The sequence below is a fragment of the Abramis brama genome (assembly GCF_963993115.1).
Source record: "Abramis brama genome assembly, chromosome: 15".
Taxonomy (NCBI): domain Eukaryota; kingdom Metazoa; phylum Chordata; class Actinopteri; order Cypriniformes; family Leuciscidae; genus Abramis; species Abramis brama.
Genome location: NC_139977.1, coordinates 24,742,857 through 24,767,609, shown reverse-complemented (window position 1 = coordinate 24,767,609; position 24,753 = coordinate 24,742,857). Strand labels below are relative to the sequence as shown.

The window sequence follows — 24,753 nt, the reverse complement described above, 5'->3', positions numbered from 1 at the left end:
TAATTTCACATATTCAGTTACACTGAACACATTTATAGTTAATATTTATAGTTTGATTAAAATGTATGCAATTTAATTAAATAACTAAATTAATCAATACATGTATAATCTTATCTTATAATACATGTAAAATCTTATTTGTATTTAAGTAATATTTAAGTACATAAATTAAAAATAAAATATAAGTGTAAAATTGTTAAATACATAAACTTTTAAATGTATAAAACTTAATTTAATAAATAAAATCATACATTTACAATCTAAATTATATTTAATATTTGGGTAACAGTTTAATTAAAATGTGTGTAACTTAATACATAAATTAAAATATAACTGTAAAATTCTTAAATACATAGTTTTAAATGTATAAAATAACATTTAATAAATAAAATAATAAATTAAAAATTAATTTATACTTAATATTTATGTAATAGTTTAATCAAAATGTGTGCAATTTAATACATAAATGAAAGATACATATAAATTAAAATATAACTGAAAATCTTAAATACATAAACTTTTAAATGTATAGTTTAATTTAATAAATAAAATCTAATATATTTAATATTTATGTAATAGTTTAATTAAAATGTATGCAATTTAATACACACTTTAAAAATAAATATAAATTAAAATATAATTGTAAATTTCTTAAAACAAACTTTGAAATATATAACATTTAATTTAATAAATAAATAATACATTTAAAATCTAATTTATATTTAATATTTATGTAATAGTTTAATTAAAATGTATGCAATTTAATAGATACTTTAAAAATAAAAAATATATAAATTAATATATAATTGTATATTATACAGAATCACAGAAAACATTCAACATTCATAAATAGGACCGTTTTCAGTTCAACTTACAACCAAAAAAAGGCAATATTTATTTCAGTTTTCCTTTTATTGGTGCTGTACTGTTTAAAGCAAAGAGTTACATCTTACATTTGACATGAAAGAGTGTGTACAGGTCTTTTTACAGAACAAAAAACTGTAAATGTTTATCAACAGTCACAATTGGGAACGTTCATATCTTTGGTGGGGAGAGGGTGACGGAAAGCAAATCTCCATGCGATCGCTAAATGTACAAGTTTAAAGTGATAATTTACAATCCATATTTACACATGATACGGAGAGACCAAGGTAAAACAGATGTACGTTATTAATTACTGGAGAAGACAACAGTGTAGTGATGCAGAACTGGTGAGCTCACATATTGCAAGTTTTAGTGTGTGCAGTTCAATGACAAAGTGACTCCTAAATCAGAGACGACCTCCCCGAAACAAACACTTCATGCTGTACATAGTGATTTAAAGTCACGATACATTCAATGTCCATGTAGGCGGCGATTAACATTTGATGGATTAAACGTGTTTTTTATTTTATGCGGTTTTAAAAGCACAACACAAATACACTGCATGGTGAAAACACCTTAATGCAGCATAATCCTCAAATTGTTAAGACAGAGAAAATAAAAAAGCTATTTGTCTTTTAACAAAGCTGTAAAAATTGCAATTTAAGTGGTATTTATTAATTAAAAAAAAAAAAAAAAAAAAAAAAAAAAAAACGTTACTATGATGGCAACTGGCCTCTGGAACTCAGAAACAATAGCTTATGTCTCACTATCATGACGACGCACTTCAGTTTTTTTCTAACTAGCATGTACATTTAAACACAAATACATTCACACACACATAAAAGAAGCAAAACTAAATCCTTCCCACAGCATCTTAACCCAGTCCAATTTAACCAATCAAAACAGTACACACTCCATACTAACAATGCACAAAATGAAAGAAAAGAAATATAACAGAGCAGAATATTTTTTCAGTGTTTCAGTTTTTGCTTTTTTTTTTTAAAGGCACATTTTAAAAATGTTTTAAATATTTTCAACACAAACACACTGTTCATAATATACAGCACAATTGGAAAAAAGACTAAAAAGCACTGACTATATAACTCTAATGTGAAAAAATGTGGTGTTCGCACCGTTTTTGAATGTCTTCTGCTTACCTAGCTAAAGAGCCCTCAAACAGTGCAGCAAGCTAGAATAGACTACTATCTTAAGACCTGTCCTTTGTCAGATTATACACAGCTCACATCAACAACAGGAATATCTATGCATGCACAACCCAAAGGAAGTACATTCTGTCCTCAGAAAAACACACTAAAATGGGCATTAAAGGCTGGGACAGGATCACCAGGGCACACATATGATTCCAATAAGAGGTACAATCAAGAGTTCCTTACAAATTCTGATGCCAACCTAATATTGAGCGTGCCAATGTTAAAACCGCCATTATCTTAACTATAAAGATTTTTTTTGGCATAATATTTCTGACTAAATAACACTTAAAATCCCCTGTGATGGCGCAGGAACTTTGCGTTGCTCTCGGTTTAAGCCCTAATGCAACATTAACTTAAAAAGCCGAACTACATTCAGACAAATGATTGCCAAACACAAAATAAAAACACAATATTAGCCATTTTAAAAAAAGAAGAAACTGAACAGGTCATGAGAGATGTCCAAACAACGCATACAATATTCATTTCTAAGACATTTAAAGGATGAAAACAGGGTTTGACATGCTCTTACTTGGTAAACATTCACTAAAGTGCTACAAATGATTTTGCTGGCTTTATACAGTTTCCTTCTGTGAAACAACAGAATCAAAATAATTTGTTTTATGCATGGCTTGTAATTTGGTCATTGAATTTCTGATTCATTTCCCCTGTGAGAGAGAATTTGGGCCTCTTATAACATTCACACTGTGCACAAAAATCACCATTTTGCTGGTCTGCAACATTTATCTAGCAACTTCTAACTGGACACTTGGATTTCAAGCAACCAACCAACCGAAATTACTTCAACTTCAATCCCACAAATCACTCCTAAACGCAGTAATAAATCGCTAATAATCATCGTAAACGTGTTTTTTATAACGTCTCCGCTAGTTAGCGTGGTGAATGAGCAGAAAACTAAATACAAACTAAGGAAAATGTAAGAAACTGATGTTCTGGGGTGGGTAAACCTTGTCTAAAAAAACTCAGATTGCACAACCCATTGATAACATGGACATTTGAGCCAACAAGTTGCACCAAGAAACATCTTCTTCACTTTAAACTCTGTGACAGAATCGTTGTGGAAACGAGTTTCATCTTGACTACAGACACAGGTTTTGTTTTTGGTGTCCATCCGTGTCTGTAATGATGTAAAGTAGCAACATTTGTGTATTTTTCCACCATTATGACATCAGCTGTCAATCAGATTAACTTGGTCCAATCAGAGGGCCATTCCCTCCCCCACAGCACTTCGAGAGGTGCTCAGGGAGGCAACGGTAATCTTGATGGTGTAACAGCAGCGTGCTGGAGAGACTTTACACACAGAGACCCGACTGCAAGGCGGTGAGACGGCGTTCAATGCATTGTTTGCCTGTAGGGAAACATCACACTGGTTACGCAAATGATCTTATTAAGATATCCTGAATGTTAATACACAAGTCTGTCTGTAGTTTTACTCACACTTGCTAACGCTGAGGATGTCAGTCTGTTCTGTGAGGAGGAGAGACAGACCCTCCATGAGCAGCAAAGCCTTATAGTAGCGCTGAATTGATGCTTCCCCCTGATGAAACATCTCATCCAGAGCAGCCGCCTGCACCTGTAAGACCAGACAACTTCTTAAATACACTCCACAAACAGTGGCTATAAGCTAAAATTCACAAGGCATTAGAAATAGAAAAAGGCTGACAACATAGAACAAATCTAAAAAAGAAACAGTGTTATACAAGGCGACAAATATTTTACAGCTCAGCATTAGAGCTGCACGATTCTGGATAAATTGAGAATCATGGTTTTTGTTTCAAACAGAGATCACGATTCTCCCATGATTTTGAATAGATAACTAAACAAAATAACATGTCATTTACTAGAGGTTCTGACACAATGTTAATTACTGCAGTCCATGTAAAAAAATGTTTTTCTTTTAATCGGTTTGAATGAATGATTCAATGACTTCTTTTAATTACTGGATAAATCAGCCTTTTTCGACGAATCTTTCTCAATGGTCACTTGTCGCCACCTACTGGTGTAACAATGTAATACAATCTTTATTTTAAGTGTCTTGCAAAAAAAATTATACTGTGTGGTTAAAGAGCCTGTCTATGCAGATGTTTCATACCTATACAGGACAGCTGCTCTCTCTGGGTCAGCGGCAGCGCCAACAGGATTTGATTGTTCTGCTATGATCATTCTTATATGATCATTTTAATAGCCGAATCATTATCATTTAGGAATAAGATCGTGCGGGTGTTTGAATTAAGATCGCAATCTTTTAACAATTATTATTTTCTAGAACCCTGAAGTCACAATTTCAAAATTCCCTGATTTTTCAAGGCCACGCTCTTAAAAATAAAGGTTCTTTATTGGTATGGTTTCTTGAAGAACCCTCAACATCCATGGAACCTTTCCATTGCAGAAAAGGTTCTTTATTGAGGAAAAAGTTTCACATTTAGTAAAAAGTATTCTTTTAAGAACCGTCACTACAACATTGTGTGGGGAGCACGTGGTTCTTCTATGGCATGGCTGTGAAAACCACACTTTGGAACCTATCTTACCATCTGTACGGTGTGGCTGAAGAGGAGCCTCTCTGCGGTGATGCTGTTGATGTGGTCCATGAGTTTGTGTTTACGGGAGAAGAATCGCTCCAGCTGAGCGCTCAGAGAGCGACAGGACATCACACTGGACTTATACAGGTCATTCAACCTCCTAACCACTGAAAAACATCAATGTGTTATTGTCACTGCATGGACAATAATAATAATAATATAATATTAATATCTACTTTGATATTAGAACTACAGTCTCAAGTATTTGACAATGTATCTTTAATGTATCTTAGTCCCATAAAGAATTGCGAATGAGTCAGTCTCCCTACACCAGGGTTTTCCAAACTGGAGGTTTGTAATTAAGTAAATCATAATAATGTAAAATTAAATAAATAATTAAGACACCCTCAAATGACTTGTATACAAAACAAATGTATTGTTTTACTTAAATTGCACATTGTAAATATATTATATTGTACTTATATTCATGAGTTTTTTTCATCAATATTGTCTAAATGTCATTAGATTTACATTATGAGGGTGCATGTAAACATAGTCAATGATTTTTAATGCCTACTGAGAAAATGAATAGGAACTATGCTTAAAAAGTGGATGGTCACTGTTGTGCATACTATGATGGTGGTGAGGAGAAAGTGTCTAAACTGCTGACCTTGTTTGACGGCGGTAGAGGGGTAGAGTTTTCCCTGCTTGATTCCTTCCATGGCTGTGTTTATTGAAGATGACAGAAGCTCTGCAGTCTTCATGTAAAGCACCAACTGTTCAGCATAACTGACAACACAAATATACACATTTTTAACACCACTCTACGCAGAACCAGAGTCTTTTAATTGCCATTTTAGTTGATTTTCACATTAAAGGATTTTATACAACAATACACCACACTGACACACAGTTTGTGAACAGAAGAACTGCCCTTCTGCTCTCAGAATGTATAGAACAAATGCAATTGTGATTACTAGAGAGATTCATAGTTGTGAAAGACTAGTCATGATGTACATCTTCTCACCTCCACTCTCGGCTCAAAGAGCTGATCTGGTCGGCCACCAGGCTTTGTTGCTGGAGCAGGCTGGTGGAAGAGGGGTCGGCCTGGGGAGCCTCATCACCCCGGGCTTCTGCCACATCCACCATACATCGAGCAAAGTCCAGCATGAATCGGAGCCTGTGCAAAGTGTCTGTGTGTTCCTGCTGCAGTGGAGAGAGAAGTGCGGCGTTAGACTCAAACTTAAACTAGTTAGCATGACTATCAAAACAAAGAGCATTTAATTTTGTGCTTACCTCCATTAGGGTCTCCTCTGGTAGTTCAGGGGCTTCAAAAGTCACAGCTCCTTCTAGGTTGGCTGAGATGGGGTCAGAGAAACCGTAGCGGGGACTGGAGGGCCCCTCGTAGCCGTCCATGAGAAGGCCTGTTTGCGGGTAGCGACTGGTGAGGGACCCTACTGGACTAATGGAGCTTGAAGAACCTGCTGTGAGACACTCAGGTCAGTGCTGAAGGATCTATTTTAAATTTAAACAAATCATTGAAGAAGTCAAAATTGGAGGGAAAAAACAAACTTACCGGAGAACTTCCTTGAGCGAGAACTCTGAGGAGGTGTTCCCCCACTAGGCGGAGAACCCACAGTGAACACTACTCGAGCAGGGCTACCTGAGCCCACCACGATGCCTCCACCACCAGGTGGCGCTGTGAGTAGAAAAACAACAGTGTGTTAAATGAAGACTGCTTATAACTTGACATTTAAAATAACATTTTATTACAAGATGAAGACCAATTACATACTGATGTTCCCTTTCAATGACAGAAATCATTTTACAGATAAACACTACTGTGTTTGGGGTCAAGATTTTTTTCATTCCGTTTTATTAGTATGATTTCTGAAGGATCATGTGACACTGAAGACTGGAGTAATGATGCTGAAAATTTAGCTTTAGCAGGAAACAATTACATTTAAAATATGTTTTTATTTTTTATATATTTTACAATGTTATTTATCCTATGTACATACATAATTTTTTAAAAGGTAATTTACCGGGATAGTTAAATTGGGGTGACCATTGTGAATGTTTCAGTGAGCTCACCTGTGATGTCTATGCCTCTGTCAGAATTGAGATTCTCCATGCTGCTTCGTTCTCCTCGCTGACCCCCAAATGCCGCCATAAGCAGCACATCAGATAGGCGACCAGCACTCTGAGACCTGTCCCGAGAAGTAGAGACGATGAAGAAGCAAAATAAGAGGAAAAATAAAGCAGTAACGAATGGTAGAAGGACAGGGGCTTTATTGGTCAATTACAGCTTGAGTCCAGTTTTCCAACCTAAATAAAAGCTCTGTTCCAAAACAAGGAGAGCTGCCTAGCTTTTTTAAGAGTGTCTAAGTAACTTAAGAGTTTCTTATTTGTTTACAATGCTGCTTATGTAGACAGCGAGGCCGCTTAGTAGGATTTGGAATGGAGCTAAAATCTACCTAACTCTTCTACTCTTACCTCCCAAAGCCTTTTCTCTCCTCGGGCTGGTAGATAGGTGACAAACTAGCCTCTCCCTGAGCTGGTCTGAGGCCCTGGTGGGTAAGAAACGTAACCATGTTTGGGGAACTCGGGGGCTTGGGAAACTCAAATGGGGGCATGGCCTGGAAAGGAAAAAGGACATTTTTACATTATTTGTTTGCATTTATTACACAGTACATACATGCACTACAGTTCAAAAGTTTGGGGTCAGGAAGATTTTTTTTATTTTATTTTTTTAAAGAAATAAGTACTTTTATTCAGCAAGGATGCACTTTTTTTTTAATCAAAATAAATAAATAAAGAGATTTCAATTTCAAATACATGCTGTCCTTTTGAACTTTCTATTTCATCAAAACAATTCTGGGAAATTTTATGTATTTATGTATACATAAAAGTATTATGGTTTCCACAAAAATATTAAGCAGCATAACTGTTTTCAACACTGATAATAATAAGAAATATGAGCACCAAATCAGCATATTAGAGTGATTTCTGAAGGATCATTTGACACTGAAGACTGGAGTAATGATGCTGAAAATTCAGCTTTGCAATCACAGGAATAAATTACATTTTAAAATATATTTAAACAGAAAACAGTTACTTAAAATGTTAATAATATTTTACAATATTGCTGTTTTTACTGTATTTTGATCAAATACATGCATCCTTGGTAAGCATAAAGTACAGAGCCCCTAAAGGGACATAAAAACGCAAAGTTTCTCGGCGGAACACAAAAGATTTTGCAAGGGAACGCAAAGTTTCTCGGGGTAATGAAAACATTTGCAAGAGAACGCAAAAGTATTGACAAATAATTTTTCCTCCATCTCATATTTTTTTCCTTCACCATGTCCCTTTAGGGGCTCTGTACATAAGAGACTTCTTTTGAAACAGGAGTGGACAGGAGTGTAAAACTGGGAGCTCATGGCCACACAAACAGAAATAAGGATCTTACTCTGGAAGGTGAACCCAGGATGGTTGGTAGGGGGTTACGTTGCATAAGTTCACTGAGCCTGGGCGAGGAGTGCAGGGTCCTAAAGGGCATCATGTTTCCCTGAGGAGCTCCCACTGGATCTGAATGCTGCTTCCTGATCTTCTGCCTGCACCCACCAGTCGCCTCCAGCAAACAGGGGGCGCTGTTGAGCCGCGTGCCTAGACCCTGCTGTTGTGGCCGAGCCTTGGTTTCTAAACAGCCGGGAAGAGTGGAAGAGTCGTCATCCGAAAATACAAAAACAGAAAAACTAATGGATAAACTATTATATTCTGGGAAGAGCTGAAATCAATCGTTTTCCAACTTTCTTGACATGCAACATTTACAAAATGGAAAATAACTGGGCTATGAAATACTGATGTTCCTTTAAAAAACAACAAAAGAGTGCAAACAGAGGAAAAATTATTTTACCTCCACCCCGAGAGCCCCTGTGAACCATTTCTGTACTCGCTGGGCAAATTTGGCCTGGCAACTCAGGAATGGTGCCCACTTTTGAGACAAAAGCAGAGCAGAGAGGGGGAGAGAGAGAGAGCCAGAGGGTTTGTTCAGAAACACAGCTTAATCATCTTTAGCTACAGTGACATGACTAAGGCTTTGGGCCAAAGAAAGTGGCACTCACCCTGTGGAGAGAGCTGGAAGGGTTTCGTGCCTCCTGTGGACAGCCTGCGAGAAGTGAGAGCAGAACCAGGCTGAGGAGGAGAAGGCCCTGTCCTTCCACAGGCCAGAAAGCTCCCGTTACCGCATCGCTGGACCGTGGCAGATCTGTGAAAGAAAGAAAGAAAGAAAGAAAGAAAGAAAGAAAGAAAGAAAGAAAGGAGTAATGAATACATGCCTTTAAATTTCATTTGAACTCAGGCTAATTTAAATTAAAGCGTAGGTACAAAACCATTTAAATTTTAGTCAAATGATTTTCAAAGAAATTCAATATAGCTGCATTGGTCATGCACTGGTCATTTTAACGTTTCATTTTCTGTATGAATTACCTCTAAACATGTTATTATACAAAAAAGTGGAGTATTTCCAGGAAAATACATTTAAATAATTATATGTAATGAATTCATTTCCATTTTATAGACAAATAGTTTCCAAAATATTTACTTAAAATAATCAGAATATTCACATTTTGATGAGAATGTTAATTTTTATAAAGTGAAAAAATATGACTGTTGCGCAACATTCAAATGACAATTTCAAGAGGGAATTTTGCCCTTAGTATATGATTTCACTCACCGTGGAGAGCCGTCTTGACCTGGGAACTGGAGGTTTTGCTCCATGCGCTGGTAGTTGTGAATCTGTGTGGGAACTGGAATGGGTACAGACTGCCCATAGTTGCCATAGTTACTCCCAGAAAACTCACTCGGCCTGCTGAGAATGAGGCAGAAATAAAACGTTAGAGGGAGAGCCAAAGAAATTGAGTGATTGAATAGAGAGAGAGAGAGAGAGAGAGAGAGAAAAACATGGTAAAACATAAAAGCACTGACATCAGCATATCCTCTAGCTCCCATCGATAAAATAAAATCATTTAAAATCTCACAGGACATTTCTGTATAGGAACTACAAATTAGTCAGCAGGAGAGGCTGGAAGAGTTCTATGGCCTACGCCTATTGTGTGTGGCTGTGGGTTTCATGGGCTGCGTTTAATAATGAAGGAGAACAGGACGATCTGTGCCCATCAAAGATGCAATCTTCATGCCAATCTAGGACTCATTACCCTTGTGGCAAAGGACCCAATCTTCAATGACCCAGAAATCAAACAGTGAAAAGATTAGCCTTAGCTAGGCAGGAGGAAATCAGTCTTGGCTGCAACATGGAGAAATGTGCAAACTTGAAAATGGCATATGGTTTATACTCATGCAACTTGCGTGTAGGGATGTGTAAAACTATATATTTTCAAAATGTACAGGTGGGTTGTCTAAATCTTAATACCTTCAACACACGGATTAATATAAAATGTTTTTATATAATTCCCCTTTGAACTCATTAACTCACAATCACAATACTTTTTTTGAAGAGTAGCAATATAAATGAATAAATTAGCAAATGCATGAATTATTTCTTTGCAATAATTTGTTATAACTTGTGATATGCTTGAGTTTTTTAAACAAAAATCCATGAGGAGACTAGAGAAAAATATTCAGAGGTCTTACTATACTTAATTGAACAAATTATGCACTATTTATTTCCATTTAAAAATTTTCAAATTTTTTACTTTTTTCTTCCAATTATGTATTTAAAGCACCGCCACAAAAAAGAAATATGAAAACAAAAATAAATAATTATTTTGACTAGTTACTAGTTACTCACAAAAAACAAATGCAAAATGCCCAGACATGAAATAATCATTGTGTTTTCTTTTCTTTTCTTTTTTTAAGCTCTATGTGTTCATCCTGCTGTGTTCATACCCGCTGGGTCCTGGAGAGCTGCTGTAGGAGGGAGAGCGTGGAGGGGTCTTAACTTGACTGCACTGACCTCCAGATGCCAGAAGAGAACTCCTAAAGCAGGACAGAGATGGAGAACGTAAGGAGAAGATTCATTCCAGACGATTACTCTAGGAGATGTAAGCGTGGTTACTTAACAAAATAATTTAACTCCATTTAAGCATATCAAACTGAAAATCTTATTATTCTAGCTGTACAACTAAACACTATCATTCAAAAGTTGGGTGTCAGTAAGATTTTAAATTAATTAATTAATAAAACAAGCATTAAAACAATAAAAAGGGCAGTAAAGACATTTAAATGATTTCTATTTTAAATAAATGCTGTTTGAACTTAAAGAATCCTGAAAAAAGTATCACAGTGCAGCACAGCTTTTTTTCAACATTGATGATAATAATAAAATATGATTCTTGATCAGCATATTAGAATGATTTCTGAAGGATTATGTTACAAGCAGGATTCAAACCTGCATCAGATGCATGATCATCACAGTTCAATTGAGCTCTTACCCACTATACATCAGACTGTCCTGGATAACCTTTCCTGTCGGCATGTCACAGGTAAGCTCACCTACAAAGACAGACAGAGGGGGGAAAAAAGATGATAAATACCCAGCATTCCCACTTAACCAGGACAGAAACAATTTTTGAGTGGGGAGAAAGAAAGGAAATCAAAAATCTTGCAGGAGAAGTTTTTGCAGGCTTACTGGGGAAATGAGCTGGAACCATGACAAAATCATCAGTGTCACAGGACGAGTTCTTGCTACTGCTGCCGCCTCCGCCACCTCCCGAGTCCTTCAGAAGGTATCCTGGAGAATCCTGGGTAGGGGAGGCTAACGCCTTTGCACGGACCTGCTGGATCTCTGCAAGGGATTGCTACAAAATATATAAGAGGATGAGAACAAATGTTACACCATAAAGATCCTTTGTATCCTGAATTGGTAATAAACAGCTCTGCTAATACTTTTACATTCTTTTTAAAGTATAAGAGAGATCATAAATGTTACATTCCACATGCGTTTTGGTGTTTCTTTTCTGTTTCTCTCTCTCTCTCTCTCTCTCTCTCTCTCTCTCTCTCTCTCTCTCTCTGTTAGAGGGCTTAGGAATTAGTCTTCAGGGAATTTTTTGGGGGGTTTTGATTTGTTCTTTGATTTGGCACCACTCAGGTTCCTTTTCCCTGTGTTATTTGTTTTTTACAATAAAGACCTTTACTATTCAAAGTATACTGGAAAAAAATGCCACAAAAATATTAAGTAAAATAGAAAACAGTTATTTTAAATTGTAATAATATTTCACAATATTACTGTTTTTTTAATCAAATAAATCCAGTCTTTATGAGCATAAAATACTTATTTTGAAAAACTTACCCACCACAAACTTTTGAACAGTGAAAAAAAAAACAAAAAAAAAACTAATATATATATACATACACACACACACGATTCCTAACCATTCATAGACGTTAAATAACTGAATGTGACAGTATGATTTCTTTGCTTTTGAAGCACTGACCTCTATACAGCATTCTGACACCATGAGACCCATAAAATGTCACAAAATACAGAGCTGATTAACATGTGGCTCCTATCACGGATTAGTGTTACAAGCCACCATAAAATGTTAAGAAAGTGTGTCTTTGTTCAACGAGGCAGCTGCTTGCTGTGCTTATTTATCTTCATGTCTGTGACAAACTCCTGACACGTCAACACTTATCAGTGCACAGACACGATGACCTGCCATTCATCATTCTAATGAAATACATTTACACACACACACACTTACAGGAGGAGAGGCCAGGTGTGAAGTAGAAGAACTGCTGCATGAGCTTGCAGAGGCTGAATTGGGAAAGCAAGTCACGGTCACTGGAGTAGCTGTGAAGATACACACAGACACTTAATATCTTGGAAGACGGATGGTACTTTCCATAAGTGCAGCACGCTACAGAGTCAGATGACTTTAAGCGGTCCACTTCTCAATCGTACCCAACAATTACAATCATATAAATTTGGTTCATATAAGTTCCTATACAATTAATTTAAAAAAGAATAAATGCAAATCATTGTAATAAAAAAAGTAAATTTAACTCATTTTACTGACCAAAAACAAAATATGCAGTTTTGTCCCATATTTTGCAACCCTGTAACCCAATAAATAAATACATTTGGTATTTCATCATACATAATTTGGACCCTTTCTACAGACAAGTAATGATATTATTGCACTTTCTCAATTTTTACACAAATTTTAATGATGACTGTATTCGTCATTAAACCATGTAAGTAAAAATACTCAACTTTCTTTATTTTATGTGGGAAAAATGTTTATGAATATCTGCAAACCAACATTTGATCCCAGTTTTGCTACCCTCTTATTTACCCTGTTACCCATTCTGGTGTTTTAATTACTATAATTAATTATGTCATAATTATTATTAAAAAAATAATAATGGATATTGATCATATTTATTTAACTTGATAAATGTAGTCAATTTAATGTTAATGCTTATTTAATATCTATTGAAAAGAATCAGGGGTTTAAAACAAATTTTAGTACCAAGGATGCAAACATAAATAAACAAAAAATGGTTTATTTATATTATAAATAATAATATTCAATTTGACACTAAACATGTTCTGAAGGTTAAGCATCTCCTTTTACTGACTATTTAAAATAGAGTAAAAACAATGTTCGAAATGGCAGTGTAATAACTCACACTTTTTCATAGAGGAGCTTGCCTCCAAGAAGGGGTGTCTGAAGAATTCATCTATAAAAACAGAAATATTTCACAAACACCTCAAAAAGACTGCATGGTGAATAACAGAACCATGGCCAAAGCTAATCTTATAAATAACAAACATCGCCTCATCAAAACTAGTGGACACAGGCACTAAGGACACTGACCGAAGTCCATACGGTCCTTATGGTTCCTTTGCAGGAGGCCAAGCAGCAGGTGTCTGAGATGGCTGGAAGTTTCTCTGGGAATGCTGTAGAGAAGGATCGAAAGAGATGGACTTTTACACAAGGTTTAGCAGAATATTTACTCCAAGACTAATCTGAAAAGTGTCGCTGGCAATCAAAGTCAATAAGATATGCACTCACTTTGGGCTAAGACTTTTATTTTTCTCATAAAACAAACGGAGGTCCTGTGGACTGCTGGCCTGATGGACAGACAATCAAAACAAGCTTACTTAAAGTCATTTTCCAAATCATGGCATGGATGCATCATATCTTACACTTGAGTGAGTACCTGAAATGGAGCCTTTCCAGTCAGGCACTGAAACACAATGGTCCCTATACTCCACAAGTCAGCCTTGGCGTCATAGTTCTGTGACATGATAACCTCAGGTGCCTGGTGAACAGCATTTCAGAGTTATAATCTCAGTGATGCTCATATATGTGCAAAGTCTGAAATTAAGAAAATGTACAATTCATACCATGTACATTGGGGACCCACAGAGTGTGGCGGCCATCATGTTGTTCTGGAGGTACCGTGCAAAGCCAAAGTCAGCTGAAGAGACCAAAATAAGATCTTAGAAACTGTGCTGGTGAAGCAATACACTCTGGGTAATGGCAAACCCAGGTTAGATAAAAGAACATGCTGTGAAGTGTGGCTTTAGAAATCAGCATATCGTTTTATTTATTTATTTCCATATTACTGAACATAATTCTATCACTGGGCTAAGCAATTCAATATGCAATAGAGTTTGTAGACTAAGTGAAATCATCAAGCAAAACTGTTAAAACAAGGCTGAATCTGCAAACATCAGTCCTCCTCAAACATATGGATGTGGTATCTAGAGTTTCTAATGCTGAAAGCTGAGAATGTATAAATAATAAAAAACAGGCGTGCACACACACACTCACCTATCTTGATGCAGGTGTTGTTGGAGTGGGACTTTCGACCTGCAGGATGGGACAGCAGGATGTTCTGGGGTTTCAGGTCTCTGTGGATGATCCCTTTGGCCTGAAGGACCCTCATGGCCCCTGCGATCTGCTGCAGGAATACTCGGATGGTGTCTTCACTTAAAGTGCCCTTTGCTGAAAGAGCATCAGAGTAAAGAGGAGTTCATTAGGGCTAGGCGATTCCTATTGGCAATACAACACATTTGTGAAGATTTTGCTGGTGCTAGAAGCCTAAATCCGAATTCGTAAAGGCATGGAAAATGAGTAACACATTCTACGGAGCCCCCAAAGGGACATGGTTAAGCTTATAATTATAATTTATACAGGCTTATTTCAAATAAATAAATAAATAAATGTATATTTTTTACTCCAGTTTCAAGTCCTTCAGAAATCATTCTAATATGCTGAATTGCTGCTCAAGAAATATTTCTTATTATTATCAATTTTGAAAACAGTTGTGCTGCTTAATATTTTTTGTGGCCACTGTGAAACATTTTTCCTGGATTCTTTGATGAATGGAAAATTCAAAACAACAGAATTTATTTGAAATATAGAAATCTTTTGCATCATTATAAATTACTTTACTGTCACTTTTGATCAGTTTAATAATTTAATGCATTCTTCCTGAATAAAAGTATTAAATTCTTTAAAAAAAATTTTTTTACTGAGCCCTAAATTGATATTTAAATAGATTGTTAATGAATTTATGCCTTGCATTAAACATTGCAAATCTCATTGACAAAAATACATCACCATTAAAGACATTTCAGAACAAATAGAAAAAAAGCATACCATCAAAAGGCGAAAAAATATTGAGATAATGTTTTCTGTTATATCACCTGGCCCTGACTTCACTGTTTCATACTATATATAGAGTCCATTCAACAACTTTTTTTTACATGCAAATTGAATGCAAATGGAATATGCAATCCTTCCACAGTGCAAAGGAAATCAATTAAGACAGAAAAGCTGTTGTCTATAAATTCAAATGAGTTACTACACACTGCATATATAAGCAATTCAATATGCAGTAGTGATTCACATATTTCTTCTCAACCTCTCCCGTCTGATCTGAACTGAAATGTCAGATTCCATAAAGAACAAAAATGGTTTTGTCTGGAATTTTCAGAGCAACTACTTCCTCTGAAAATATACTCACACCCTGCAGTTAACAGTTACAGCTTCCTCAGACCCGCTTTAAACAAAACATGCATACACAAACACACACCCTAAACCCTTCTGGCCTAACTTCCTTAGGTCCTCTTTGCATGCTTTTGAAATTAACCGATATAATTTGTTTCATCACGCAAGCAAATAATTTCAGCATTTAAAGCTAGGACTTGCCTCTCTACTCAAAAAAAGCAGATGTTCTTTTGGCAAGTTTGCAATCTTAAAACAAATAATTATGTATTAAAGGGATAGTTCACCTAAAATTGAAAATTCTGTCATTAATTACTCACCCTCATGTCGTTCCAACCCCGTAAGACTTTTGTTCATCTTCGGAACACAAATTATGATCTTTTTGATGAGATCTGAGAGCTTTCTGTCCCTCTGTTGACAGCTACGCAACTACCACTTTGATGTTTCAAAAAGTTCATAAAGAGATCGTAAAACTAATCCAAATGAATTGGTTTAGTCCAAATTCAAGAGACTCGATCGCTTTATATGATTAACAGATTTAATTAAGGCAATTAGCTGCATAGCTGTCAACAGAGGGACAGAAAGCTCTCAGATTTCATCAAAAATATCTTTATTTGTGTTCCGAAGATGAACGAAAGTCTTACGGGTTTGCAACGACATGAGCTGAGTAAATGATGACACAAATTTCATTTTTGGGTGAACCATCCCTTTAAAAATGAACACACAATTTCCTAAAGAAGGCTGGTGTGCAGTGAGCAAAAAAAATTCCCAAAATGAGTTCAAAGCATGATAAATGAAATGTCCCACTTACAGTGCAAGTAGTCAGCCAGGTCTCCCCCATTGCAGTACTGCAGTTAAAGAAAGAACATTGATCTTTTTACTTTGAACTACAGCACCACACAACAATGCTGTATAACAAAACCTGCATTTAAATGGGGCTTAGTTCATTGCATGGGGAGAGACGATTCAGATGCATATTAAAACAAGCCACTCAGAAAAGATGGGGCATTATTTCCCTTTGTCCACTAATGATGGGTATCCCAGTGGCCCCGTTGCTTTTCCATGGAGCTTTTCTGAAAGCTGACTCGGTAGCGTGGCCTTTACAGGAAGTTGAATTTCATAGTGATTTAAAAAAACTTTACAAATCCTCACTGTGTTCCACAAAACTCCATGAATTCAGGTTTATATATCTATGGGTGTTGTGTTATTAACAACTGCAGCTGTCTTCCATTGGCCCCAGGGCATGGCAAATTGCAGGCATTACCAGGTACAAGACAAGACAAGATGTACAACACACTGGGAAAACAGGCCCACTTACCTCCATCACTAAGTACACTGAGCTTGCCGTTTCCTAGAAAAAGACAGGAGTAATGAGATTCAACACTGGGACAGAGAGGTGGCCATCAAAGCAAATTAATGAACTTTAATATATATGTCGACTTTTAGACTTTAAATAGACATGTGAGAACATGTTTACAGTGGAACTGGTATTGTGTGTTTTACAAATGCAGTGGCCTAACACTAATCCACATATGGCGTGAGCGTGTTTTCTCTGCGCTGGGTCATAATGGGCTAATACAGGCCAGGGGGAGGGCAAAGGTCATAAGCTTTGTTAACTGTGCATTTTCACTGTGCTAACCGTGTGATGGTGTGACAGATTTCTATTCAATGCAGCCATTGACACACACACACACACACACACACACACACACACACACACACACACACACACACACACACACACACACACACACACACACACACACACACACACACACACACACACACACACACACACACCATTGAAGCTCACTCAGACACAAGAAAGTACTGATAGTGCTGATGCTGTGAAATGTGAGTGGTGCTTAGAACGATGCTAGGGTGTTGTGTGATTATTACCTAAGTGTTACTACACAGCTGCTCTGGTTTCTGAGTGGATTTAGCTCATGCTGTGTGGTTGCTAGGGTGTTCTGGGGGGTTTCTTACTGGTTAAAGACAAAATATCCCTTCCCCAAGAATATATCATCCATAGAACAGCACCAGTTATCTGGCGAAGCTTGATACTGTTGAGTATTGAGTTGAGTGGAGGTTAACTAATATAAAAACTCTGGCTGATACCAATAAGCTGATAATTCCCCAAAATAATCCATATTAAAATTTGAGATCGAAAGAAAAAAAATGAAAACAAAACAATACAAAACTAAAATGAATAGCTTTAAATGCTGCAAATGAATACAAATGTACAGTATGAATATTAAATAATCATCTTTCTGAGATTTGCCAAAGATTACATATGTGTTATTAAATTGTTACTGCTTTTAAAGATTAACTAGATTGAGCGTTAGATGACAGCTATAGGTTTTGAAAGAGTAAATGACAGAATTTTCATTTTTGGGTGAACTATCCCTTTTAGTATGAGCCTATTATGCACCGATAAAATGTTGTTTTAGATGTTTTTAAACCTGGTAATCCTTATTCAGACAACAACAAAGCAGCAATGCCAGTCTATAAGCTTTAGGACACTGATTAACACTTAAACACTAAGACTAAGACTAGCTATTAAAACAGAACTGTCCTCAGTACATATGAACAGACTAAACTAAACAAGTGCATGATATTTTCTTAAAAGCGTGTCAGATAGGCTTCTCCGAAATAGTCAAAGCACTAAATATTAAATTATCCAGACAATTGCCATCAGTCCCACAGGACAGGTTGTTTGTGTTATCAGGTCAGCTTTTACAGCACCATAATCCTGTTATTTCCTGAGCCCATGGCTGAGGCCTCTCGAAAAAATACAGGGTAGCCCACTTAGAATGACCTTATCACTTATCAACATATGACCTCCCTCATTCTGGTGTCTGTCTGCGGCCAATCAGCCAGATCGGCTGATCCGTGACTGGCGTATGCTGCTGACTCAGCGTTCCCCATGTTCTACTTTCTGCCACTGAAGATAGACCTCAGTTGGCTGTGCAGCCAGACTGAAACTAGGCCAAACATCACTGTTTAATGACAACTAGCGCTTGAACGAGCTTGGCGATTCAGCTGGGAAAACCCAACAAGCCCAACATAACTCACAGACTGCTGAGTGCCTAAATGACTGATGTTCATGTGGGTGATAAAGTGAGCTTTGCTTATGAACACAGCATGCCCGTGAGATCTGCTAATGTTGAATTTAACCACAGATGCAGTAGGGACCCTAGTTAACTGCTTCTGGATAGGACATTTGTAATTTAACTAATGTTTGCTTTGTTGCTCATCCCATTTAAAATAGCAACCATTACATTCTGAACGCTAAAGTTGACCTGAAATGCTACTGAACCTGTTAAGATCCTACATCTCACATTTAACTGTAGGAAGACAATGGTTATGTTTCTCTTTGATATTAAAAACCAAATGGCTCTGATGCACTAAAAATAAACTCTGGCTAAAACTTAGCTTGTTTCTGTGTTTGCGAGGGAGAGATGACCAAATTAACTCTTTGCCAGGTTCGTCCAGCACAAACAAGCTAAAGTTTGTTACGTGTGGCAAAGAGCCAAGCAGGTCAAAGACTTTTCCCTCCAGGTCGTGCAAGGAGACCAACTCAAACTTTAATGGCATTCACTTCACAGACAGTCAACCACACAGAAGAAAGTGGTGTGACTTTCCAGGAGATGTGAGAAGAGGTCAGATCAGAGAAGCATGTGGCTGAAATGTGCATGTGGCTCTTAAAAGCAACACCAGAGTGTGAGCCTTCGTTAAAAAAACTGACATGAATGGAGACAAAAGCAGCATCAAACCTCAGTGTAAACTGTAAATACTAACCAAAAAAAGTACCACGGTACTACGTAAACCGCATGGATATGGAAAGTCTTCAGTCGCTTAGTGACTATCAAGGTAAAATGGTATTTGACACATTAGCGAGGTAGCAAAGCAGTTTTTTTTTTTTTTTTTTTAATTAACTGACATGAATTTTTAATGTCTGATGCGGATAATAATATCTTTAAAAAAAACAATTTAATGCAAGTGAACAATTAATTTCAAAAACAAATGGAAAATACTTAATAAAAACAATGAAATAAAAATATGGGTACAATTATTATTTTAAAGATTATTAAGTAATTTTTTTTTATAAATTATAATTTTTGTAAATAATATATATACATATATATATATATATATATATATATATATATATATATATATATATATATATATATATATATATATTTAAAAATGTATTCTTTATTATCCTATTTTTAAGTCACATGGGGATTATCCAACCAAACACATTACTATGCTTATTAGTTGAAAAGTCAGTAACAAAGACTGCATTAAAGGAGACAAATCAAAGCATTTACAACTGAATAGAGGTAGGCTACAATTTGCATGTTTTTTGTAATCCTAGTGGCTTTAACTTACACACGCCTGACACATTAACCTCATGATGACCCAAGAGCAGAGCAAACAGCAAGAACCCAGGTGTTTGAACAACGTGTCAAGACTTCAATGAAATAATTTCACCAGTCTGGGTAGACAGGTTTCACTCACACCATTGCAAGAAAAGCATTCACTGAGTGCCAATAAACTCTAAATGCCAAATCGAGTAAGAAAACATAACTTTATTTCTCTTCCTGGTATATACTGTGTGTGTATGTGTGTGTGTGTGTGTGTGAGAGACTGCTAAGACTTCAATACCCACAATGCCCTGCAGCAGAGCCATTAAAAACAAGTGCACATGTCATGTCAACAGAAGAACACGTGACTGCTTTTAACCAATCAACGCAAAGGAAGTCATAATACACACTCTGGGGTGGTAAAACATAAATTTTAACCCTTTTTAGTCCATAATAACTATTAAAATATTTGTAACTAATACCATTTGGACTAGTAAAGTTAACAAAACCACTTTCTCTAGATACTTAAATCGAAAAATGTTCATCTAAACATCTGCCGTGCAATTCTATGAACAAATCATCCTACCTGGAAGTCGTGCAATGCAACAATGTTCTCATGTTTCAATTCCTAGAGAAAACAAAGAATAAAAAAATTTATTTGCACACAAACGCTCGATTTTGGGTTCTGACCAAAACAACCAAAACATACCTTCAATATCTTGATCTCTTTCCCCAGAAGAGTTTGAGATTTGGCCAAATTCTTCTTATTTATGCATTTGACTGCAACTTCCCAATCATGCTTCTGAAAATGTCAATGATATAAGTGGTTAAACAGATTCATCTTGTAGTTTATATTGTGTTAAATATATTGTAACATTATAGTGCATGTCTACGGTCGGCTTGAGTGCTTAGATGCTTTGTTTCAATCTCTCTGAATAATTGTCATTTATAAAAACGGAAATGCCACATTTAAAGCTTGGATATATGTAATGGGATATTAAAGCATTACACATCTCTATATTTTATAATACTGGGAATTTAATCTCTTATTCTCTCCTCCATCTGTTGTGCTCGAGGCCTTTAAGGTGGTATGCCAGTTCTGCAACCAGTAGGTAAACAAAAAACGAATTCCTATCAACACACAATGACACCAATGTATACAAATGGAAATGATTTGGTAAACATTTTAAAATGATATTTTCTCACCTCTCGATTCCTGCCTTTGAATACCACTGCGAAGGCACCGTGTCCTATAAGGTCCTTCCTGCTGAACTCGAATTTCCCGACAGTCTCCATCTCCCACCTGATCCCAAATTTTGCAGCCTGACTATTTATGTAAAATAAAGCTGGCCCACAAATATCCTCTTTCTGCGTCCCTCTTCTCTGTCTGGACGAGGCAGCTGGAAAGTTGAACCCCACTTCTGCGTGCCATCGGGGGCCTTTCCATACAGATACTCCTCTCTACTTTCATGATATCATGGAGGTGAAGAGGAGATCTACTCCTTAAAAATATGACAGGTCTCCATTTCGGCAAACCGCTTATCGTAATTGTAAAAATAAATAAAATCAAGCTGCGCTAAAAAAATACCACCTTAAAACGGCAGCGATGTGTTTGTTTATGTACGTTACATCCGATGTTGTCAGCTATGCTAACATCCTTGAGTTCGTGTTCAGGATTACACCAGGCTCGCGATTGTATACAACACGGTTGTCGTTTCACGAAATATCCCTGAGACATCTGAAAAGCTCGAGCAAGATTTGTCTTTTTGATCTCAACAAAGACCTCAATTTAATCGAGGTCTGCAGCGCTGCGCATGCGCACAACCATTTCACACAGGCTCAATGTTGACGTCAGGGAAGTGCTGTCACGGCGGTGTCACAGTGACAAAAATAAACACATCACAAATTGATATCAAGTCACATGAAGTAATGAGTTGAAAAAATGTTGAAATAATGTCGAGTTTTGTAATATTTTAATACAAGTAGACTGCAAGAAAGTAGACAATACTATATTTATTGCAACATAATTCATCAATTTTAATCATTTGCAGGTAGGTTATTCATCGAGAACACAGGTAGCAACAAAGTTAGGCCTATATATATATATATATATTTTTTTTTTTTTAACTCAAGGAGATAGTTGCAGCTTGGCACAGGTGATTGAAAGAAAGAAAATCAGCAATTCTCTGCTTCTTCAGACAGACCTTCAGATCAAAATACAAGAAGCAACTCATCAAAGTGTGATAGCATAGGGCAGGCTATAAGTAAATCCAAGGTTGGCTAAACAAATATTTAATTAGAAACACAACAAATGTTCCTTGTAAATGGGTTCACTGTTGGAATTCAGTGTACATTACTGCATTTACTTTAACAGTACATTAGTGATTACTAAACTTTACCCGCTTTAATATATTTAATATCTGTGACAGTGCAAATATCATTTACAAGATGTACGAACAAACCAAGCAAATAGCAGTTCAGTTTGTATTTGCGGTTTTTACACTTAATTTAGTACTTGATTCAAAGCTTTTAAAAGAAATTAAGTGCAGGAAGGTATTCTGTAGAATAGAGTACTTCAGGTGCCATCATGTGGAGTAGTTAGGAATAACAATATTACATGGTCTGAAATGAATCCATGATGGCAAAATAACCAACAATTAAAAACCCAAAAGTGCAGACCGGCAGGGTCTTTAAAAAATTGTGCAAACAAACAAACAAACAAAACTGTTGCTGCTTTATTTAGGTTTTAGATTTGTTTTTAGTGTAACGTTTTAAAACAAAGTAAAAATATTTTAAAAGCTAATCAATTATTTTGTCAAGTTTTCCAGTAAAAGTCTACACATCCATAAAACAAGATAAATAAAACAGGCGGATAAAATATTTTTGACCTTGTTGAAATCATATTCTCACTGAGCAATCAAATGAACTGCAAAAACGTATCCCATAGAATCATCATCATACCCATCCATATTCCAGACCACAAACTGAACTTTTAAGGCAACTCATGCATAAGAGGGTCCACTTTGATCTTCACATAAACAAAAAAGTGTTTCTATTTGAATCTGAAATTTGGTCAAACTGCCTGGGTATTTCAGACAGCCTGTTTATTGAATAGCTTTTGAAAATTTCAGAAAGAAGATAGCCTCTGAAATTGAGCAGTTGAAAGAAAACATATTCTCACCATGATTTGGCTGCAGCATACGCAAGCCGTGAGTTCACTGCAAATATAACGCAGAGCACATAGGCAAGGATAAGTTTTTACTTCAGCAAAAAAGCAGGTATACAATATGACATGAACTTTAACCCATGTTTTGTTAATGAAAAAAATGAAACACTGCAATTATATGAATTATGTACCATTTATTTGGACATGGATCTATGGTAATGCCATGTTTTTTTGTTGTTGTTTGTTTGTTTTTACATGTAGCATGTATTATTTGAAGCACCCTGGAGTACCATGTAAATACCATGGTATATATGCCAATCATTTAGTACCATACTATACTATTCAAAAATTTGGGGTCAGTAAGATTTAAAAATAATAATAATACTTTTATTCAGCATGAACACATTCAATTGGTCAAAAGTGACATTAAAGACTTCTACATTGGTAAAAAAAACTCATTTTCAAATGAATGCTGTTCTTTTGAATTTCCTATTCATCAAAAAATATATTTTTTTAGTTTCCAAATAGAGAAAATTACTCAGCACAAGTGTGTTCAATATTGATAATAATAATAATAATAATGATCCAATAAATGCAGCCTTGAGACTTCAAAAACATTTTTTCAAATATTTGAACGGCTATATCAGAATAGATAGACAGGTTTCCCCTAATCTTAGGAGAACTGAAAATAAACTTGATAACACAATCATCCTCCATGGGTAAATGTCACATACGTTTGGGTTCTCAGAGACCCCAGATATAAAATATGAATAAATGCAATGAATTTGCACATGCTAACATGACAAGTTTTGACATGAAAACATGGAGGAAAAGTTCAAGTCCATGTCTACTTTGTGTTAAAAGCTTATAATAGCTGATTTGGAACTAAAAGTATTAGAAATGGAAATTTAACATTATTATCATTATTATTACACTGTCTCAGTGGGACCCTATTCATAACACTAACAGAACATGTGGGTTCAAATGTTACAAATTCTACCACAAGAGGACGCTGCAGGCTTTCAAAAGTGTCTGAGCCTCGAGGACAACAGCATTATCGATGCACGAGAGAGCGTAGTTTGGCAGCTGGAATCGGTCTGGGGAAGAAGAGTCATTTGGAAGATCCAGCTGAGCCTGAGAGCACTAGCATCCTGCATTGTGACCCATTTTAACAAGTTTACTTCAAATTCTTTCATGTTTTGCATCTGATATGTTTTTGGCTCTTGCCCTGTATGGAGTGGAGAGGCAGGTGCTTGCAGTACATGATGGTAAATGCCTTCAAATGGCTCCTTTATGCTGGTTATTTTCACTCATGTTGCTCCTGATTGCAGCCCCGTTTGTTCACATTTATGGATATAGTCTTTCGTGACTTTGCACCAGAGAAAAATGCTTGAACTGAACACGATGGGCCGGTGGAATTTAAGGTTGGAGAGAAATGTGATGCCCCAGACGTCATATCTCTCTCCTCTGTCAATTGTGCCCGCAGACAGAGCTGCTGTTCAGATGTGGCAGATGTATGGTGGAGATCAAAGTGAAAGACCCCTGAGCAGTTCATGAGTCACCTCTCACCTTATCAAATGTAACTGCAGAGGAGCTTAACTCATGCCAAACAAACCA

The 24,753-nt window shown here is 36.2% G+C and overlaps 1 protein-coding gene across 4 annotated transcripts; it reads right to left on the bottom strand.

Moving 5' to 3' along the window:
- Nucleotides 1-893: 893 nt before the first annotated feature.
- ulk1b (unc-51 like autophagy activating kinase 1) lies at nucleotides 894-21,831 on the bottom strand. Of its 4 annotated transcripts, none has more exons than XM_084138293.1 (28): nucleotides 21,177-21,831; nucleotides 20,680-20,772; nucleotides 20,557-20,598; nucleotides 16,916-16,948; nucleotides 16,409-16,445; nucleotides 14,419-14,592; nucleotides 13,989-14,062; nucleotides 13,802-13,903; nucleotides 13,654-13,712; nucleotides 13,456-13,538; nucleotides 13,268-13,318; nucleotides 12,337-12,425; nucleotides 11,262-11,430; nucleotides 11,065-11,125; nucleotides 10,520-10,609; nucleotides 9,348-9,482; nucleotides 8,737-8,879; nucleotides 8,529-8,606; nucleotides 8,082-8,311; nucleotides 7,109-7,251; nucleotides 6,707-6,822; nucleotides 6,189-6,311; nucleotides 5,909-6,096; nucleotides 5,640-5,818; nucleotides 5,283-5,401; nucleotides 4,622-4,779; nucleotides 3,531-3,666; nucleotides 894-3,441 (listed from the first exon to the last, which is right to left on the bottom strand). In XM_084138293.1, exons 1-28 carry the CDS (start codon nucleotides 21,264-21,266, stop codon nucleotides 3,386-3,388), a joined length of 3,051 nt encoding a protein of 1,016 aa, XP_083994419.1. In that variant the 5' UTR covers nucleotides 21,267-21,831; the 3' UTR covers nucleotides 894-3,385. The 4 variants fall into 4 exon arrangements, with proteins under 4 accessions (XP_083994419.1, XP_083994420.1, XP_083994421.1 ...); XM_084138294.1 differs by having other exon boundaries at nucleotides 5,909-6,093; XM_084138295.1 differs by having other exon boundaries at nucleotides 9,348-9,479.
- Nucleotides 21,832-24,753: the final 2,922 nt, after the last annotated feature.